This window comes from Gloeophyllum trabeum (genome assembly GCF_000344685.1).
Source record: "Gloeophyllum trabeum ATCC 11539 unplaced genomic scaffold GLOTRscaffold_00017, whole genome shotgun sequence".
Lineage (NCBI taxonomy): Eukaryota > Fungi > Basidiomycota > Agaricomycetes > Gloeophyllales > Gloeophyllaceae > Gloeophyllum > Gloeophyllum trabeum.
In genome coordinates this window covers 111,540-127,600 of record NW_006920426.1, presented here as the reverse complement: position 1 = coordinate 127,600, position 16,061 = coordinate 111,540, and the positions used below count along the sequence as shown (strand labels likewise).

Sequence of the window (16,061 nt, the reverse complement as noted above, 5' to 3'; positions counted from 1 at the left end):
TGAGCGGCATGCAAGGTAGGAGCGGCAAAGGGGCGCCGCCTGTTGCCGCTGAGTGGCGCCGCCTGTTGCCGCTGAGTGGCGCCGCCTGTTGCCGCTGAGTGGCGCCGCCTGTTGCCGCCGGCGGCCCACTCAATATCGATTGAAAGCCATATATGACATATTGTTCACAGGCTGAAGTGGATTCTGATGCGTGAATCTGGTAAATTATATCACAAGTACCCATATGCTGAGCCATATTTGGAATACTGTGTTGCGTACACTCTCGTTATATACTTAAGTTATAACTCTCGGGTGGTAACCGTCCCCATATATGTTATATGTCATCACATATAACATGGAGAGAAAGGTTGCCTACGGGCAGATATATTCCCCTTAACGGCAGCTAATGTCATATTTGATATTCCTTACTGTCTATTGCTGGACTAAACAATCTCAAAATGAGTATTACATATTGCTTTGGCTGTATATTACTTCTTACGGTTTGACATTCACGACCGGGTTCAGGTCAGCATCATATATTGAGTTGTCCGATGTGGCACGAGCCGGAGCTTGAGTCACGTGACCTTCGTGGGGGTGGGTTGAAGGACCGATGGTGAGCGAAAATGTGCACAGCCACTGGTGCATCACCGAAATGAACCCCAAGGTACGAGATTAGATAATCAGCGAGTCTAGATTTGACGTTAATCATGACCCTGTTTGTCGCAAACGTCGCCACCCAAACTCGCGGCAGGCTTGCCATTTTTCGTCTGGGCACATCAATTCCGGACGTTTTGCCTCGAATAGGCTGTCGGAGCCGACCATTCGTTGGTTGCCGGCGGTCCCTCCTCGTCATTCACCCTCGATTTGAGGGTAACCTGGTCGCGCTCACGTGAAGAGCGCGCCCCGTCCTGGCAATATTTTCTGTTCGGGATTCGCCCCGAAGTTTCATCAAACAACAAAGCTGCCGTTCCGCTCACAGTAACGGATAGGTCTGCAAAAACGCGAGAACGGTGCGTTTGTCATATCCCGCAAAAGATATAAAAGAGCTCGCAAAATGTCCATGTTCTTCACGAGTTCTACTCGCCTCCCACCCCTCCGTCTTCACCCCCCCTCGCTGTTCTCCAGCTCTCCTTCATTTCGCCCTCCTCGTCGAACCCTTTAATCTCCACTTTCACAATGGTCCGCCTCGCTCTGTTCACCACCGTGGTCGCTAGCGTTCTCGCGGCTTTCGCCTCCCCAGTCCCCGCTGAGGATGCTACCACGCTTGAAAAGCGAGTAACCCACTCGGGCCGTGTATGTTTCCCCCTTGTCTTCAACGTGAATGGAGCATTGACCTGTTTATAGGGCACCTGGTTCGACGTCGGCCTTGGCGCCTGCGGAGAATACAACGTGAACAGCGACCACATCGTCGCCATCTCTGCCGCCCGTTGGGGCACCGGCGCTAACTGTGGTCAATGGATCCACATTACCAACACCGCCAACGGCAAGTCCGCCTACGGTTTAACCCGTGACCAATGCCCGGGCTGTGGTGTCGACGACCTTGGTATCTCTATTCAACACACGAAGTATATGTGCATAACGCTGATCTCTTCTCTCTGCAGACTTGTCGCCCAGTCTCTTCCAGGAGCTCGGTACCCTTGACCAGGGTGTCCTATCCATCTCCTGGCACTTCGAGAACAAGGCGTTCTCCCCATGAGCGCCTTCTCGTCGCTCCCGCCATAGACGTCTTCCGACCTTTCTTCATTCTTCGGGCATTCTTGGGCTCTTGTTATTTATAACTTCCGCAGGTGGGAAGCACGATGGTGACATCGACATCCGTATGTAAAACGTCATTCTTGACACGGAGGGGTCGAAGAAGACTATAGAATGTAGAAGCAGCCAATCTTGTAGCACTAACTGTTATTCGCGTCCTTTATGTGTATGTAGCACCGGGCTTGGAGAGCCCCAGAGGCGCCTGCTTTGCCTCTCTTCTGGTAGATCACTAGAGGCATATATATGTTATATTCTCTGTACGACCTTTGTACACGTGTATCTCCTTATGCCAACTTTGCTATGCATTTCATGTTCTCGTGCATCTTATTCTCGCTCAATCTCTAACTCGACGCTCTGAGCCAATTGCTCTAAGGAACATCGGAAGGCGCTGCTAGGCTTCTATTCCGAAGTACGAAAGCGTACCCGCTCAATTGACTAGCTCACGTCATGTCAAAAGCCAAACGGAGCGCCTCATTAAGCGCAGACAATATTTCCCGGACCACGACAAAATCCGAGGAGGCCCGCATGTCTTTTACGTGTATAACGGCACCGTAACCGTGAGTATACTGCCCGCAGTGGGCGTCGTAACCTATAATTCAAAGGGGCTGGGAAAGCGCCCGTTGCTGACTGGTAATATATCCCATACCACGGGGTGTATTGAGAAGCGCGAATGACAGGCCTAGAGTTGCCCCGACAACCCCAGCGGACGATGACGGTACTCGAAATTCCAAGAATGTCAATGCAGGGTAATCTCAGCCGTACGCTCAGCCGTACGGCAAGCGCTTGCAGGGCAATAGAACCGGGGGGGGGAGGAGGGGCAACACCAGGCCAGCGTGCATGCGCCTTAATGAACGGGCCTACCTGACAGATATCTTCATACGAGGGCAATTGTATCCCTACGGCAGGTGCAGCTGAGAGAACTTCATCAAAGCTTAAGCGAAGTTCGCAACCGGAGAGGTACGGTCTCCCTAAAGCGCAGGATCAACAAGGGAGAAAATGAGTGGTTTACAGACCTTTGGTGCCATAAGCATACAGACTCAATTACAATGCATCATTTCCGCGGAGGAAGAAAGTGCCAGGAGTTGGGAATAGTGTACAAGTGTGCGAAGGGGTGGGGGAAGGGGGCAATCTACGCAGGCTCTCACGAGCGCAATCAGCCTCCTCACGCCCACCCACCTAGCTCGATAGCAAAAGCGACCGCAAGCTTCGAGAGGTCTCTGGCGTGCTCGAAGCTGAACTCCGGAATATCCATCCGGTCGTTCGGGGTGTGCATATACGGGTCAACCAATGTCTTCGGATCAGCCTCGGTGCCACAGGCAGCAGCGTAGCCAGCGGCACGCCAAGACATGTGGTCTGAACCTGCACCCGCGAAGAGGTCCTTGCCTATATCCACATCAGCATATAAACATTACGGCTTGCAGTAGGCGCATATAGCCTCACCTTGAACTGGTATATCAACATAGGCCTTAGCCAAGGACAACGCGTACTGAGTCAGGGTTGGGTCCACGTCGCTCGTGATCATAGTAAGCGTAGGCGTCGTCCCATTCTTCACGTATGCAGTCATATCGTAGTGAAGCATGCCTCGGACGTCCCGTGCGTCGCGCTCAAACTGAGCGACGACGTCCCGGGAACCCAGCAAGCCGCCTTCCTCCGCAGAATACCAGTGAAACTCCACCGGATACAGCGGAGTAAAGTTGCTAGCCACGAGCGAGCGGAACGCCTCGAGGATCGTGACGGTCCCGCTTCCGTCGTCGTCAGCGCCGGGAGCACGGAGCAGGGGGAACCATTGGTTGATTGAGTCCAGGTGGGCGCCGATGACTACCGTGGCGCTGTACTCGGCAGTCAAGTTGGTCGGCTCGAAACGCGCGACGATGGACGATTGCTGCCAGGAGTGCTTGAACTTCTGCACCAAGACATGCGCGGAGGAGGGCTTGGCCTCCTCGATGATCTATATGCGACACATTTATAAGCAGGCGAGTGACATGAATGGCATACGCACGCCGGAGACCTGGCTGTACAGCCAGTCGCTGGCTTTCGCTCCATTGTCGCTCTTGTAGTAGCGGTTGTAGAAGCCCGTGAAGATCTCGAGGACGTCATGCATATTGTCAGTCGACAACTTCGAGATTACATCTTCGACCTCACTGCGGTACGAGATCTCCGGATACTTAGTACCTAGACCCGGGGCGCATTAGCTCTCCCCGCCCAGGAGTAAGTCTATGCGCGCATACCAGCAGCACCGGTCAGCCTCCGCGCATTTCTCGATCCAAGGTCTTGCGTTTCGGTAAGGTCGACGAACTTAAGCCCGGCCCGTCTCAGGCGCAGTTTATCCCCTTCCGTCATCCACGTCGGAGGATTTCCGTCCCCAGCAATCTGTAGCAGACGCGGTTCGTCCAGATCCGCGGCACCGGCTGGGTCGACCGCCCTATACAGCACCACTGGGTCGTCATGAGACAGCGAGAGTTGCTGCACCAGCTGGTCTACTAGTATTGAGTCGAGAATGACGGAGGCGGCGTTGTCCAGCACAACCTGAGGGTCAGCTGCAGACGCGAGTCGGGAGACGGCGGCCAAGGCCCATGGGAGGAATACGCCGTTGACTTTCATTGTAGACGGTGACAACAGTCAATTACGAGAAGCTGTTCCACACCCCAGCAAGTGCAGCGCTGAGGGTGTCGTAACGCCACCTTGGCAGCAGCTGCCTGCATTTGGTCAAAGGGAGAAGCGCCGTGCGAGTAACATACTGAGTCAGACTGAGTCGAGCCTTATGTTTTGGCCCGCTTTCCGTCCTGAGTGGCTGGAATGCTTTGAACCGAGGTTCGTGGCTGGATATAGTGCTGTATGTTGTTCGGGCCGTACATTTATGGCTCTGGTGGAGCAATTCTTAGGAAATGCAATCAACATCTCCTGAACAAGCTCTTAATACATGAAGCATCATTATCTGGAATCAAGGCCGAACTATTGTACAATGCTCTCCTGCAAGCAAAGCAGAAAGCGACCATGCAAAGATTAGTATCCCTTCCTGTCGTAAGAATCGTATCAAACAATAACAAAGTGAAATCCGTCACATGTCCTCCATAACATCCATCAGGCTAGGACCAATAACGAGACGGTCATGACACCGAGTGCTGACGCGAAAAGCGTCCTTGCATTAGATGTCCTTAACGCAGCATTGGTAGTTGCGTTCGAGCCCGGGGACTGCGTCGCAGGGGCCGAAGACGAGGACTCCGAGTGCGTACTGGACGTACTGCCGAGAGTAAAGGAAACGACCGAGGAAGCGGGGATGGTGGTTGTTTCAACTGAACTGGCGGTCGTAGTTGTCAACGTGAGGCTCGGCGCAGAGGAGGTGGGCGACAGAGTGGTGGGTGAGGGGGAGACGGTGGAGACGGCGGAGCTAGCGATAGAGGAGGCAGATGCTGAAGCCGACGAGGATGAAGCGGAGCCGCCGTTAATCGTGAACTGAGGGCTAGCATTTCCAGAGTCGCCCATGACTGTGAAAACCAGCTTTAGTGGCTGTCCTGGTGGGATGACCAGCGACGCAATACTCACGAACAACGATGTAGGTGCTCCGGGCGGGAACATCTGGAACGGTGATTTGGACCTTCCCATCGGTCAAGTTGAAGCCGCTCGCCAGGGGACTGTCTGTCGAATTAAAAGGGAAGTGTTAGTTGATTTGATCTCGTAAAGGTCAGTTGAACACGACGTTTTTGACAGATGGTAACTTTTCGTGCGACAGAACTCAGGCTGGAACATAAGATGAACAAAACTTACCCAAGAACAAATGCTCTCCGGGACTGCTAGGGTCCAGATACCCCAAGACAGCCTTGCCCGTATAACTAGTGACCTGTGCAGGCTTGCTCGACGTATCCCTAAAAATAGCCACGACAATCAACGACATGCAAAACCGCGTCAAACGCGCTTCTCATAAAGCCGGACAACTAACCAAGTGATCGTCTGCGTCTCCCCCACGTTCCACACCGTCCCGCTCGTCGGACTCGTCACAGGGGGATCCCAGACATCGCGCGCCACCAAAGGCGCAGCGCACGTGAAGCCTACGAAAAGGAGAAACGAAAAGATCATAGAGTTCATAAATTGGGAGAACATAGTGTCTGGAAGCGCGGGGAACGAGGCGACCTTGGGACGTGAGCCTGGGGAGGTGACACCTTGCGCTCAAGGAGCGAGTTCCAGCGGAAGCATCAACTTATAGGCTCTGATGCTCACGTGGCAGGGCGGATCAGCTTCTCTGGCAGAAGAAGCTCGCGCTACTTTTGTACTTCCCCTCCTCAGCACCGGATATTTGCCAGAATGCACATCTCTAATCTGTATGCGGTGAGCCTCAGTTTACGATGAATAAGCGGCTGCCACGAGCAATGGCGCATTGACGAAAGTAAACTGTGGACAACAGAAGCAAATTAGGCGATAAGTCAGCCTTGCGGGAAATGACAAGCAGAAGTCCTAATTCAAGTATTGTGGCACAGTGTGTCCCGGTCACTATCACTGCGGGCAGAAACCAATGTCCCGCAGGTGGGCATGCCAGGAACATCTCCCTGATGGGAGAACACTTTCCTAGAATGGTCATTGCTGGACCATAACCTGGACATGAAGAATGAACAAAGAAAGGTCTGCAGGACATTTACTATGGTCCCCAAAAATCAGGGGACATTTGATTAACATTGTCCTTGCTCGTGCAATACACGTACCAGCTCCGACAGCTCAGCAAAATGACCTATGGCCTACCACCGAAAGCAGCCTGCCAACTTTATACGACCGTCGGAGTCCCCAAAGCAACGTACTCAGCCGCAGCGTGGTACACACCTGTCCTCAAGCACGCTGGCCATAAACACTGCATGGGATCAGTCGCAGTCACTCGACGCCTTGCCACAGTACAGCGATCCGCAGCCGCCTGCATCACAGGTGTGTTGAGAACCACTGCTACTGACATGTTAGACGCACACGCGAACCTATGGCCGATCCACCATTGCCTGAACCTGATCTGCCACCGCAACACGCTCTGCCTTGCCACTCTGCCCGATTCGCACCCACTCCGGCCCTACGTCAAACGAGCCGCCCGTCGCTATGTCAAGCGCCACCGGTCCCCACTCCATGAGCTCTTCCACTACTGCAGGATCAACCCCGAAGCCGTCGAGACGATTGACTCTGTTGGCCCACCGCCCAACTGGGGACCATCCTTCAAGACCCAAATCACGGGCAATCAGGATGCCGCTATAGCAGAAGAAGCGGCTATTGCGAATGATCCAATCCGAATCTATTTCGATGGCTCTGGATACCAGGGAAAGGTAGGCGCTGCAGCTGTACTACTAAAACCACATTGCCCTCCAAAGGTACTACGCTACTGCCTCGGCTCATCTGACAAGCAAATCATCTATGGCGGTGAAGCTGTTGGTGTCATGCTTGGACTTGAACTACTCCGACAGGAACCTTGGCTACGCAGAACAATCTGCATCAGCCTCGACAACACGGCAGTGATCCAAGCCCTCCCATCCCACAACCGCCGACCGGGGTTCTACCTCCTTCAGCTCATTTGACGTACTACCTGCCAACTCAAACAGAAGCATCGCTCGCTAGACATTGTCATCCGATGGACACCAGGACACAAGAACATCAAGGGGAACAAACTGGCAGACACAGAAGCTAAGAAAGCGGCTGAAGGGAAGACCAGCCCGCCCAAGAACCTCCCAAAGGTCCTACGCAAGCATCCCCTACCCCTTAGCGTCTCCGCCATCAAACAGGCCTTTACTGCCCAGATCAAAGCGGAATGGCAGGAGGAGTGGAGAAAATCACCACGCTACGCAAAAGCCAATGCCATTGATAACAAACTCCCCTCATCTTCTTTCCTTGACCTCACAAAGTCACTGACCTGCCCGCAGTCACGGTCCTCTATCATTATGCTGTTCCGCACAGGACACATCCCGCTGCATGGCTACCTCCACCGCATAGGCAAGCGTGATGACCCCGACTGTCCGCACTGCCCTGGTGTCAGAGAAGACGTTCGCCACTTCCTCTTTGATTGCCCAAACTACCAACTCGCTCACCACTCCCTTTGGAAGACACTTCTCCGGGCAGCTACCAACCTCGCTGTCCTGTTATCACGCAATGTTAAACCACTCCTGACCGTGAGCTGTTGGAACCGGTATAAGTATGTGTGATGACCATGGCCTTGCAGGCCCACCGACGCAACCCCCATCCAATATAACAACCCAAATAATAACTCTACTATGAACTCTAATTCTCAACAACCTATCTATATTCGGGATGCTCAAAGCGAGGGGTACTGCTACAACTCCAGGTCTCTCTTCTTTGGGGGCAATGTAGGCCCAACAGGCTCTGGCGGATGAGTCCGGTAGCTTTTCCCCACAGGGATTTTTGATGCACCCGGGTGATGACTCCAACCACTGTCCTACTTTTATTTTTAAAACCTCACGCCTACCCGCCACCGCCGTTATGCTTCTAACACAGGTATCCCACGCACTCCGCACCTCAACCAAGGGGGAGCTACGCATTGTTTAAGTTCATCTCTCTCAACGTCTAAAAGCGCCGCCAGTAGATACATGCATGTAACGTCCAACATAGGGCTTCGCCCTAGGGACACCAATTGGATTTTAATAAAAACAATTAAAAAAAACATTGTCCTTTCATTCTTTATGTCTGTATCATGTTCCGCTACGGAGCATCCTAGGAAAGTGTTCTCCCACCCTTGCCGTGAAAGATGAATGACCAGTGGCAGGACACCGGTTCTTGCCCGCTGTGTATTGCAGAATATTGTCAAGCAATTGGGCTTCTGCCACATCTGTCCATACGCCACATTTCCCGTTATGGTTTCATTCTTGCCGTATTCGTCGCAAGCTAACTATTGAAGGAGGGTCAAGCCTTCAAGTTCTTAGAGCCGCAGTAGAACGATAGGAATGAAATACATGATAACATGTGTCCCTTAACATTACAGTGGGGCTGAGAGAGGACTTATCCAACCTCAATATCGCTTCTTACTCGCCCCGAACAACACGAGATTCAAAACTACCGAGAACGTACCGAGAGCGTAGAACGCACGACGTACCCGAAGTCCTGAACGTCGGACGAGCCTTTCTCCTGGCATTTAGAAACTCGGGAAGATGTAGAGTGGGAACGTGCATGTTTCACTTCAATCAGCGAAAGCAATTCGCATTAAAGGCAGGTACTATACAGCTACAAACTAACTAAACCGTCCCATTTCGAAAGCAACAGTGCGTCAAGGTCCATTAGTTGTACAGAGGTGCAAAGTGTGCGAAGTCCGGATCGTGAGTGTCGTTAGATGAGTGTCCGGGAATTCATTTTAGTTCAGTGACTACCGAGGCGTTTTGAGTGCCAACAGCGGTTTAGTTAGTGATGGTGAATTCAGGGCTGTAGTTGCCCGAGTCTCCGAACACTGCGGAAGACGTGTTAGAAACATAGCTCAGCAGATCCGAGTGCACGAGAATATACTCACAAACTATGGCGTAGTCGTCACCAGGGTCAACGTTCGGGACAGTGATCTCGTGAGTCCCGTCCAAAATGGAGAAGTTGGCAGCAAGGGGAGAGTCTGCACGGCGACATGTTAGAAATCGCATAAGGGCGATAAGCAAGTCCTCTACTCACCATAGTCCAAAGCAATTCCACCCTTGGCCAAGACGATCATGCCGTACTTGTTAGTGATGTTGACGGGCGGGTCAGACGTATCCCAAGTAACGTTGTAGTTTTGTCCAATGTGCCATACTGTCCCGGCAGTGGGGTAGGTAACAGGCGGGACGTACACATCCCTAACCGAGACCGGGAGGGCAGAAACCATAGTGAAGAAGGAGACGATGAAGGAGATGAGGGTCATGATGGGAGTCGTGAACATCATGATGGTGTCGCGAGAAGAGGTGTTTTTTCGTGAGCGTGGAGGGGCTTGTTCAAACAGGAAGTGAATCCGTTCGATGAGCCCTCTCGCAGACCCAAGCCACCTATTTATACAGAGCAGCCTCGGCAGACAGGAGGCCGAATGGGAGCGTATGAGGTAATCGGCGGTGCCCGATCCCCGGCGCTAATTTCATGCGGGCGCGCCACAGCGCGTTATGGGCTCCTTTGCCGAGGCTGTCCCCACTCCAGAACGTCCTCGCTCATTTCATTACCGTATTGCACCGCGATGACTCCCCCGGATGGCATACAAGACGGTCAGAATGCTGCGGCGTGAATGGTCTCTGCGCATACTGTCCTGGCTGATGACTGGCAGCTGTCAGCGGATACATCAGGTTCGCGAAGAACGGATCCCGGGCTCGGTGTAAGAGGCGAAACAATCGTTCGTACTGCGACTGCGTGCCGGTCAAGATGCTGGAAATTTCTTCAATTTTCTTGGCTGCTTGTGCCGCATACCGCGGCGGTACTTACTGCTCTTCTGGCCAATCCTTCCGCAAGAAGGTCTGAAAGAGCTGCAAGCGCAAGCGTGAATGGCCCCATGATCGGTTTTCGCTTCACAGAAGCATCGGATATCCTGCAAGCCATGCACGCCTGGGCGATAAGGGTCCAACAGATGCTTTCGTTCGTACGTCCTGGGGCTGGATAACTGCCTAGCGTGCTCGAGAATGCTCACGAATAGGTCTCGGGATGATACTTCGCATGGCGGCGGCGTCTTCCCCACTGGAGTACACTCTATAAGCAGTTCTGACGAAACTACTCTTGGCTCTATTGTCTTGCGGCTATCGTCTCTTGTCAATGCCATCAGCACCTAGTTTGGCTCTATTGTCTTGCGGCTATCGTCTCTTGTCAATGCCATCAGCACCTAGTCTGGGGGCTCTTTCTGCGTGTGCGGACGGGTTCTCAGCCCCTCGGCGGTCTTGATACTTCAAGGCTTATCCTTCAACACCTCAGCTAGGGACACCTGCTTGACCCTCCATCTTCACCGTCAAGGATCAACCTCGCATATTAACGGAACGTGGGCAGGCTCCTGCGCACTCTGTGAAGAGCCTTCTCCACGCTGCGTTGGTGTGTCGAGTGACGTTGATCCACGATATCATGCAATGCAAGGCCGAGCCTCTTCATCTCAATTGCACCAACAATGTAGAGTGTTGCGGTGCGCCATTGAGCAGTCAAAGGACGAGAGCACGCAGGACACGAGAGTAACTCTAACGCAATCGCAATGGTAAGTGATGTGGTCCATACTCTCTTGATGTAATCTTTCTCCGAGCAGTTATAATCGAGAATCGGCTCCCACCACATAGGACCCTGGTGGTTCCGATGGAATGAAAGGGTGAGACCGACGATTCGGTTCCTTGCATCTCGGGACAGAGATGGGTGTGCGCCGGATACGCCAATAGCAAGGTGCGTGTCGGAGGACGGACAGCTTTGAATGATACCCTGCTGCGCGCCGCTGCTTGGCTTATTGCATATGCTTCGGCGTGGTACACCGAGGTATGGCGCCCAATACAGATGGTCTGAGAGACAATCCGGGCGGAATAGTCAACTCGGTGTTTAAGAACGTCCTGAATCACAGACGGTATCGACTTACCTCGACTTAGCGTAAATATGCGTATAACGACCATAGCGCAGTATTCACGATACAGGTCTTCGAAGATTCCCTCTCCTACCCCTGGGCTTCGGCTCCACCGCCATCCCCTCCTTCTTAATCCCAACCTCGCTCTTCGTCCTGACCTTGCTGCCGACAGGCAAGGCACCCAATATCACGCTGACAATCCCCGCGGCAACGCCTCGCGAAGCAAGCCCCACCAGCGCGCCGCATATACACGCAACGCCTACTAGTAAATAAATCGGGTACACTTGCTCAGCGAGGTATTGGATTATCGCCAGCGGCGTGCGGACAAAGACGTCGAAGACAATGTATAGGAAGAGCACGAATGGCGCGAGGATGTAGGAGAGGGGGCGATAGAGTAGGTGGTAGATGGGCGTGAATACGGCTGTGAACAGGGCCCTGAGGACGGAGAGGACGGAGGACGTAGTAAGGGAGAGGATGGAGATGACATGGGCTATTGGGGGTTGCGTCGGCGCCGGCGAGAGCGAGCTTGCTAGCACGATTGGGCGCGTTGTGGACGCGAGCGTCGTAGCCATAGCTGTCGCCGTTGGTTGAGACAACGAGTGGGGAAGGCGCTCCTCCACGTGGAGTGCGATCACCGTCCTAAATGCGTCCGTTCGATAAGGGGCACGTCGCCGAATCGCAGCCGACGGCCACGACGAGTAAAAGTGCAAGATGAGCTCATCGTCAGAGCTCATTAGCAATCACCAAGTCGCAATTATAGCCCCCTCAGCCGCAGGGAGGTTGCACTCGCGGTTGGCTTGTACGATATACCCTCAAGATGCCGTTTGGGAACGTGAAGCTCAATGATGGCACGGAGGTGAGCAGTGTATCCTGACTGCTCGTGAACGGAGGTGGATCAGACGACCCTCGTCTTGTCTTAGATACCCGCCATCGCTTTCGGTACGGGTAGCGTTTGGAAGGGCAAGGTGCGTGCTATTTCGCTACTCTGAGGGAGCCTCGCACCGACCTAACGCGAGAAGGATGTCACGAAATACGTTGAGCAAGCGGTAGAGACAGGTTTCTCGCACATTGACACGGCTGCCAGTGAGTTCTATCGAACTACGTCCGATGACTGTATACCCTCGAAGCTAACGCGGGTGCAGTATACAAGACGGAGAGCAACGTCGGGCAAGCCATCCGAGAGACCGGTCTGAGCCGCTCTGACCTGTATATCACTACTAAGTACGACGGAGGTGATATTCAGGGCGCTATTAGAGACAGTCTGGCATTGGTAAATCATACAACGCATTGTTTATGATACGTCTCTTTCTCATCGCTAGGCTTTTAGCTGGGCATTAAACATGTAGACTTGTACCTGATCCACGCGCCACTATTCCTCCCGGGCAGCATTGAAGATGGCTGGCGAGAATTCGAGAAGATTAAGGAAAGCGGTTTGGCGACGTACGTACACATCAATATGGACGTCGGTCAGAACAGTGCTAATACACCCTGAATAATCAGGAGCATTGGCGTCAGTAATTTCAACCTCGAGGAATTGCAGAAACTGGTCAAGTCTGCCAAAGTCATCCCAGCTGTGAACCAGGTTTGTTCTATAGGCCGTTCAACGCGAGAGATATCACGGCTCTGACTAACACATTTCGCGGCAGATCCGCTTCCACCCATATAACTATGCCGAGAACAAAGAGCTCTTGGACTACGCTGCAAAACACGGCATCATAATCGAGGCATATAGCAGTCTCACGTGCGTCTTTGGATGTTCCTGCCACGAAATCGTTGAGTAAGAGCATACCGCATACACAGACCCATAACCAAGGCGCCAGGAGGACCAGTAGACAAGCCAGTCGCCGCTGCCGCTGAGCGACTAGGTGCGACGCCCGTGCAGGTAATCCTGAAGTGGGTCCAGCAGAAGGGTGCGGTGATCGTAACGTAAGGAATTTCATGCTCCTCCATCATTCCTAAAGTACTTAGGGGTGTCTTGCAGTACCAGTTCGAAGAAAGAGCACCTAGAGGAGTATCTCGCAGTTGCCGATTTACGTGAGTGTTGTCATTCTGATGCTTTCCGAACTGAATAATAATACGCGTCTCCCAGCCGACCTGACAGACGACGAGATCGCCGCCATCGACGAAGCAGGCGCAAAGGGTCCTTCGGATGCAAAGACAAAGGCAAAAACCGCTCTTACCTTCTTGCTCTGTGGTTATCTAACCTTGCGTGCTCTCTGGCAAGTCTCCAAGCTCTTAGAACTGCCGTTGGCACGATAGATATAACACTATATATGCTGGGGCTGTTGACCCGTTATGCATGTGTCGACTTGTCGCGCGAAGTCAAAACCTGAGTCCAGAAAGGTACAACCTCAGCCCCGATTCAGAGCCATGGCCTGCCTCATATATGGCGCACATGCTCATGGGCCTCTGAACGTCAATCCCAACTCCTTCTCCAGGAAGTCACACTGTTGGACCCTATAAGCCTGAATAGTCGTGGTGTAGTTTATCACGACCTCGTTGTCTCCGGTGTAGACCGGCCACTGCAAGGCCGCACCGGGATAATTGGGCGTCCCACTCCTAGCAAGGCTCGTCCATCTGCTCACGACGTCCCTAGTCACCTCGACCTGCTGCTCAGTCAGGGGCTGATAAACGTTGTCCAGTTCCGCGGAAGCGAAGACCCAGTACAACTCGTCGGCGTGGCATACCTGGCCGGGGCACGTAGCCGGGTTGGGCGTGAGCGGCGAGCCGAGGCCCACGCCGAACTCGACCTTGTACGAGTTATTGCGATTGGTGGTATTGGTCTCGAGTGAGGATAGGTACACCATTGGACAGTGGACGTCCCAGTCGGTCATGAGCTGTCCCAGTTGCAGCACGGCACCCGATATGCCGTCTTCGCCAGTTGCAGTTTCGTATGGATAGTTTTCGGTCAGGCTAGACGTGTTCAGAAGCGTAGCGACCTGTGTCTGGTTGAACCACAAACCCAGACTGTCAGTGAAAATCTGTGGAGGGGAGTTCGGCGCTATAGTGGTCGGTAAGAAGTAGCAATATTCGCATTGGTTGCTAGACCAGATTGTCGGCACGCGAGCGTATACGCCGTCTTCGATGCTCGAGGCGATGTCGGTGAGAACGTAGTCACCGTCAATGACGATGTTCCAGGTAAGGCCGAGGTTGTAAGATGCAAGCGAAAGCGACTCGGCCGGTAGGGATTGCATACAGCTGATGACAGATGAGGTGAGAGTGGTAGTGCCGTTTGCCGCGCATCCGAGGTTCTCCGCCAGTGTCAGGGAGGTGTTGACAACGTATGATGGTGAGGTGAAGGGTGTACTCTGGCCAAAGTCTGATTCCAGAATGGCAGCACCTTCATAGTAGGTATGGTTAGGGCTAATAAGAAACTTAGAGCTATGAAACGCTCACTCACTGAACAAACCCTCCGTATACTTGGGGTTGGTCCCCAGGAGATATCTCACCATCGTACCTCCCGCTGATTCTCCGTATATAAGGACCCTAGTGGGCTACGAAGGAGTATAATTCATTAGCACGATATTATCTGCATCTGAACAGCCCGGAACGCACATCCCCGCCGAAGGCTTCGATATTATCTTGCACCCAGTGTAACGCCAGAAGCGCATCCTTCAGGGCAGCATTTGAAGCGTTGAACCAACCCAGCGCATTAAGACGGTAGTTGATCGTCACAACGACGGCACCCCCATACGAAGCCACATTCGTACCGTCCAGCATGTTAGATATGGTTGGACCCACGTATCCTTCCGTTGTCATATTGAACGGGAAGGGGCCACTGTCTCCTGTGTTAAGGCCACCACCATGGACTAGAAATAACCGTTAGGGTCGCGAAGAAGTAGAGAGACTTCAGTCGTGCTGACTGTAGAACATTACAGGCAGTTTCGAAGAACCGGCACCGGCGTTCGACCCTGTATTAACTACTGGCGTGAAAATGTTCAACTGCAGACAGTCTTCCCCAGAGTAGAGCAAATGACCATTGTCGGCATCTGGGGGCTTCACACTGATGTGAACCGCATTGAAAAGCGCACCATGATGTCCAGCTTACCTGCGCACAGATGGGACCATATTCGAAAGCAGTCCTCACAACGTTGTTGGATAAACGCAATGAGGTGGGCGGTTGGAACCTTGACAATCCCGCTGTAGATTCTGCGTACTTGACTCCCAAGAACTTGAACGAGAACTTGTCTCGGAAGCCAATCAGAGTACCGGCCGTGTTGGTGGACAGCTGGATCTGATGCGAGCTATCTTGCAGCGTAGAGTTGACCGCCATCGGAGGCGCTGTGTTTGAGCACAATACGGGGAGTTCCTCATTCACATCTGCGGTAACTCCAGATCCGGATCCAGAGCCTGAACTAGACTCGGTAGACCCGCCAGGGGAGAACACCGCGCACTCGTAGGGCGCTATCATTTTTACTAAATTCAGTTGTCTACGAGGAAGAAGCGATGCACGAACCTGCTCCGGCTATCCATATTCTCTGACTAGAATCAATCGCAAGCCCATGCGTCCCGGAGGTCAGCGCCGTAGACAAGTTAGCAGCCGTAAGACCAGTCCCGTTTGGAGGAGGCAGCAAGGTTTCCTGCAACTGTGCACAAGCTTGGTATGCTCCCATACAGGTATAGGCACTCTTCAGATACAGTGCGCTCGCACGGTTGGGATTTGACGGGTTCAAGTCATTATTTGAAACGATGACTACTCCGGTGTCAGGATACAGCGAGAATGCGCGAACCCAGGGCAGGAGGCCGACGAAGGCGAGGACCAGAGTCGACAACATCTTAGTCCCTGCTGTCCAGATGTCCCCGCCGATCTAAGGTATATATCGTACCTTCTCAT

The 16,061-nt window shown here is 53.0% G+C and overlaps 8 protein-coding genes across 8 annotated transcripts; 3 read left to right on the top strand and 5 right to left on the bottom strand.

Moving 5' to 3' along the window:
• Window positions 1–1,155: 1,155 nt before the first annotated feature.
• GLOTRDRAFT_133317 (uncharacterized protein) lies at window positions 1,156–1,675 on the top strand (the record flags this gene model as incomplete). The annotated part of the gene is made up of 3 exons (XM_007872249.1): window positions 1,156–1,272; window positions 1,324–1,522; window positions 1,581–1,675. 3 exons carry the CDS (start codon window positions 1,156–1,158, stop codon window positions 1,673–1,675), a joined length of 411 nt encoding a protein of 136 aa, XP_007870440.1.
• Window positions 1,676–2,893: 1,218 nt separating this feature from the next.
• GLOTRDRAFT_49422 (Zn-dependent exopeptidase) lies at window positions 2,894–4,332 on the bottom strand (the record flags this gene model as incomplete). The annotated part of the gene is made up of 4 exons (XM_007872197.1): window positions 2,894–3,114; window positions 3,172–3,667; window positions 3,731–3,903; window positions 3,969–4,332. The coding sequence occupies 4 exons, from the start codon at window positions 4,330–4,332 to the stop codon at window positions 2,894–2,896; spliced, it is 1,254 nt and encodes a 417-aa protein (XP_007870388.1).
• A 253-nt stretch (window positions 4,333–4,585) lies between these two features.
• Window positions 4,586–5,897, bottom strand: GLOTRDRAFT_112513 (uncharacterized protein). The gene is made up of 4 exons (XM_007872248.1): window positions 5,669–5,897; window positions 5,497–5,594; window positions 5,275–5,367; window positions 4,586–5,216 (listed from the first exon to the last, which is right to left on the bottom strand). Exons 1-4 carry the CDS (start codon window positions 5,827–5,829, stop codon window positions 4,813–4,815), a joined length of 756 nt encoding a protein of 251 aa, XP_007870439.1. The 5' UTR covers window positions 5,830–5,897; the 3' UTR covers window positions 4,586–4,812.
• Window positions 5,898–7,607: 1,710 nt separating this feature from the next.
• Window positions 7,608–7,820, top strand: GLOTRDRAFT_8189 (uncharacterized protein; the record flags this gene model as incomplete). The annotated part of the gene is made up of 1 exon (XM_007872181.1): window positions 7,608–7,820. A coding segment is annotated over one exon (213 nt), but the record flags the coding sequence as incomplete, so codon positions are not given.
• Window positions 7,821–8,874: 1,054 nt separating this feature from the next.
• Window positions 8,875–9,648, bottom strand: GLOTRDRAFT_66149 (uncharacterized protein). The gene is made up of 3 exons (XM_007872247.1): window positions 9,355–9,648; window positions 9,206–9,298; window positions 8,875–9,145 (listed from the first exon to the last, which is right to left on the bottom strand). Exons 1-3 carry the CDS (start codon window positions 9,599–9,601, stop codon window positions 9,096–9,098), a joined length of 390 nt encoding a protein of 129 aa, XP_007870438.1. The 5' UTR covers window positions 9,602–9,648; the 3' UTR covers window positions 8,875–9,095.
• A 1,011-nt stretch (window positions 9,649–10,659) lies between these two features.
• Window positions 10,660–11,799, bottom strand: GLOTRDRAFT_123288 (uncharacterized protein; the record flags this gene model as incomplete). Its single annotated transcript, XM_007872246.1, has 2 exons — window positions 10,660–11,168; window positions 11,322–11,799. 2 exons carry the CDS (start codon window positions 11,797–11,799, stop codon window positions 10,660–10,662), a joined length of 987 nt encoding a protein of 328 aa, XP_007870437.1.
• Window positions 11,800–11,937: 138 nt separating this feature from the next.
• GLOTRDRAFT_81557 (Aldo/keto reductase) lies at window positions 11,938–13,486 on the top strand (the record flags this gene model as incomplete). Its single annotated transcript, XM_007872245.1, has 10 exons — window positions 11,938–12,083; window positions 12,148–12,192; window positions 12,247–12,310; window positions 12,370–12,497; window positions 12,555–12,667; window positions 12,728–12,809; window positions 12,874–12,968; window positions 13,028–13,153; window positions 13,209–13,261; window positions 13,317–13,486. The coding sequence occupies exons 1-10, from the start codon at window positions 12,045–12,047 to the stop codon at window positions 13,484–13,486; spliced, it is 915 nt and encodes a 304-aa protein (XP_007870436.1). The 5' UTR covers window positions 11,938–12,044.
• A 300-nt stretch (window positions 13,487–13,786) lies between these two features.
• GLOTRDRAFT_96567 (alpha/beta-hydrolase) lies at window positions 13,787–16,002 on the bottom strand (the record flags this gene model as incomplete). The annotated part of the gene is made up of 7 exons (XM_007872244.1): window positions 13,787–13,819; window positions 13,915–14,567; window positions 14,628–14,721; window positions 14,783–15,036; window positions 15,091–15,223; window positions 15,276–15,631; window positions 15,684–16,002. 7 exons carry the CDS (start codon window positions 16,000–16,002, stop codon window positions 13,787–13,789), a joined length of 1,842 nt encoding a protein of 613 aa, XP_007870435.1.
• Window positions 16,003–16,061: the final 59 nt, after the last annotated feature.

Coding starts and splice junctions, on each gene's coding strand:
- GLOTRDRAFT_66149 (XM_007872247.1), bottom strand. CDS start 9,601: ATGATGTTCACGACTCCCATCATGACCCTCATCTCCTTCATCGTCTCC. Junction 9,299..9,354: donor TGGAATTGCTTTGGACTATG/GTGAGTAGAGGA, acceptor GTCGCCGTGCAG/ACTCTCCCCTTGCTGCCAAC. Junction 9,146..9,205: donor TGACGACTACGCCATAGTTT/GTGAGTATATTC, acceptor CGTCTTCCGCAG/TGTTCGGAGACTCGGGCAAC.
- GLOTRDRAFT_112513 (XM_007872248.1), bottom strand. CDS start 5,829: ATGTTCTCCCAATTTATGAACTCTATGATCTTTTCGTTTCTCCTTTTC. Junction 5,595..5,668: donor GAGACGCAGACGATCACTTG/GTTAGTTGTCCG, acceptor GGCTATTTTTAG/GGATACGTCGAGCAAGCCTG. Junction 5,368..5,496: donor CGGAGAGCATTTGTTCTTGG/GTAAGTTTTGTT, acceptor TTAATTCGACAG/ACAGTCCCCTGGCGAGCGGC.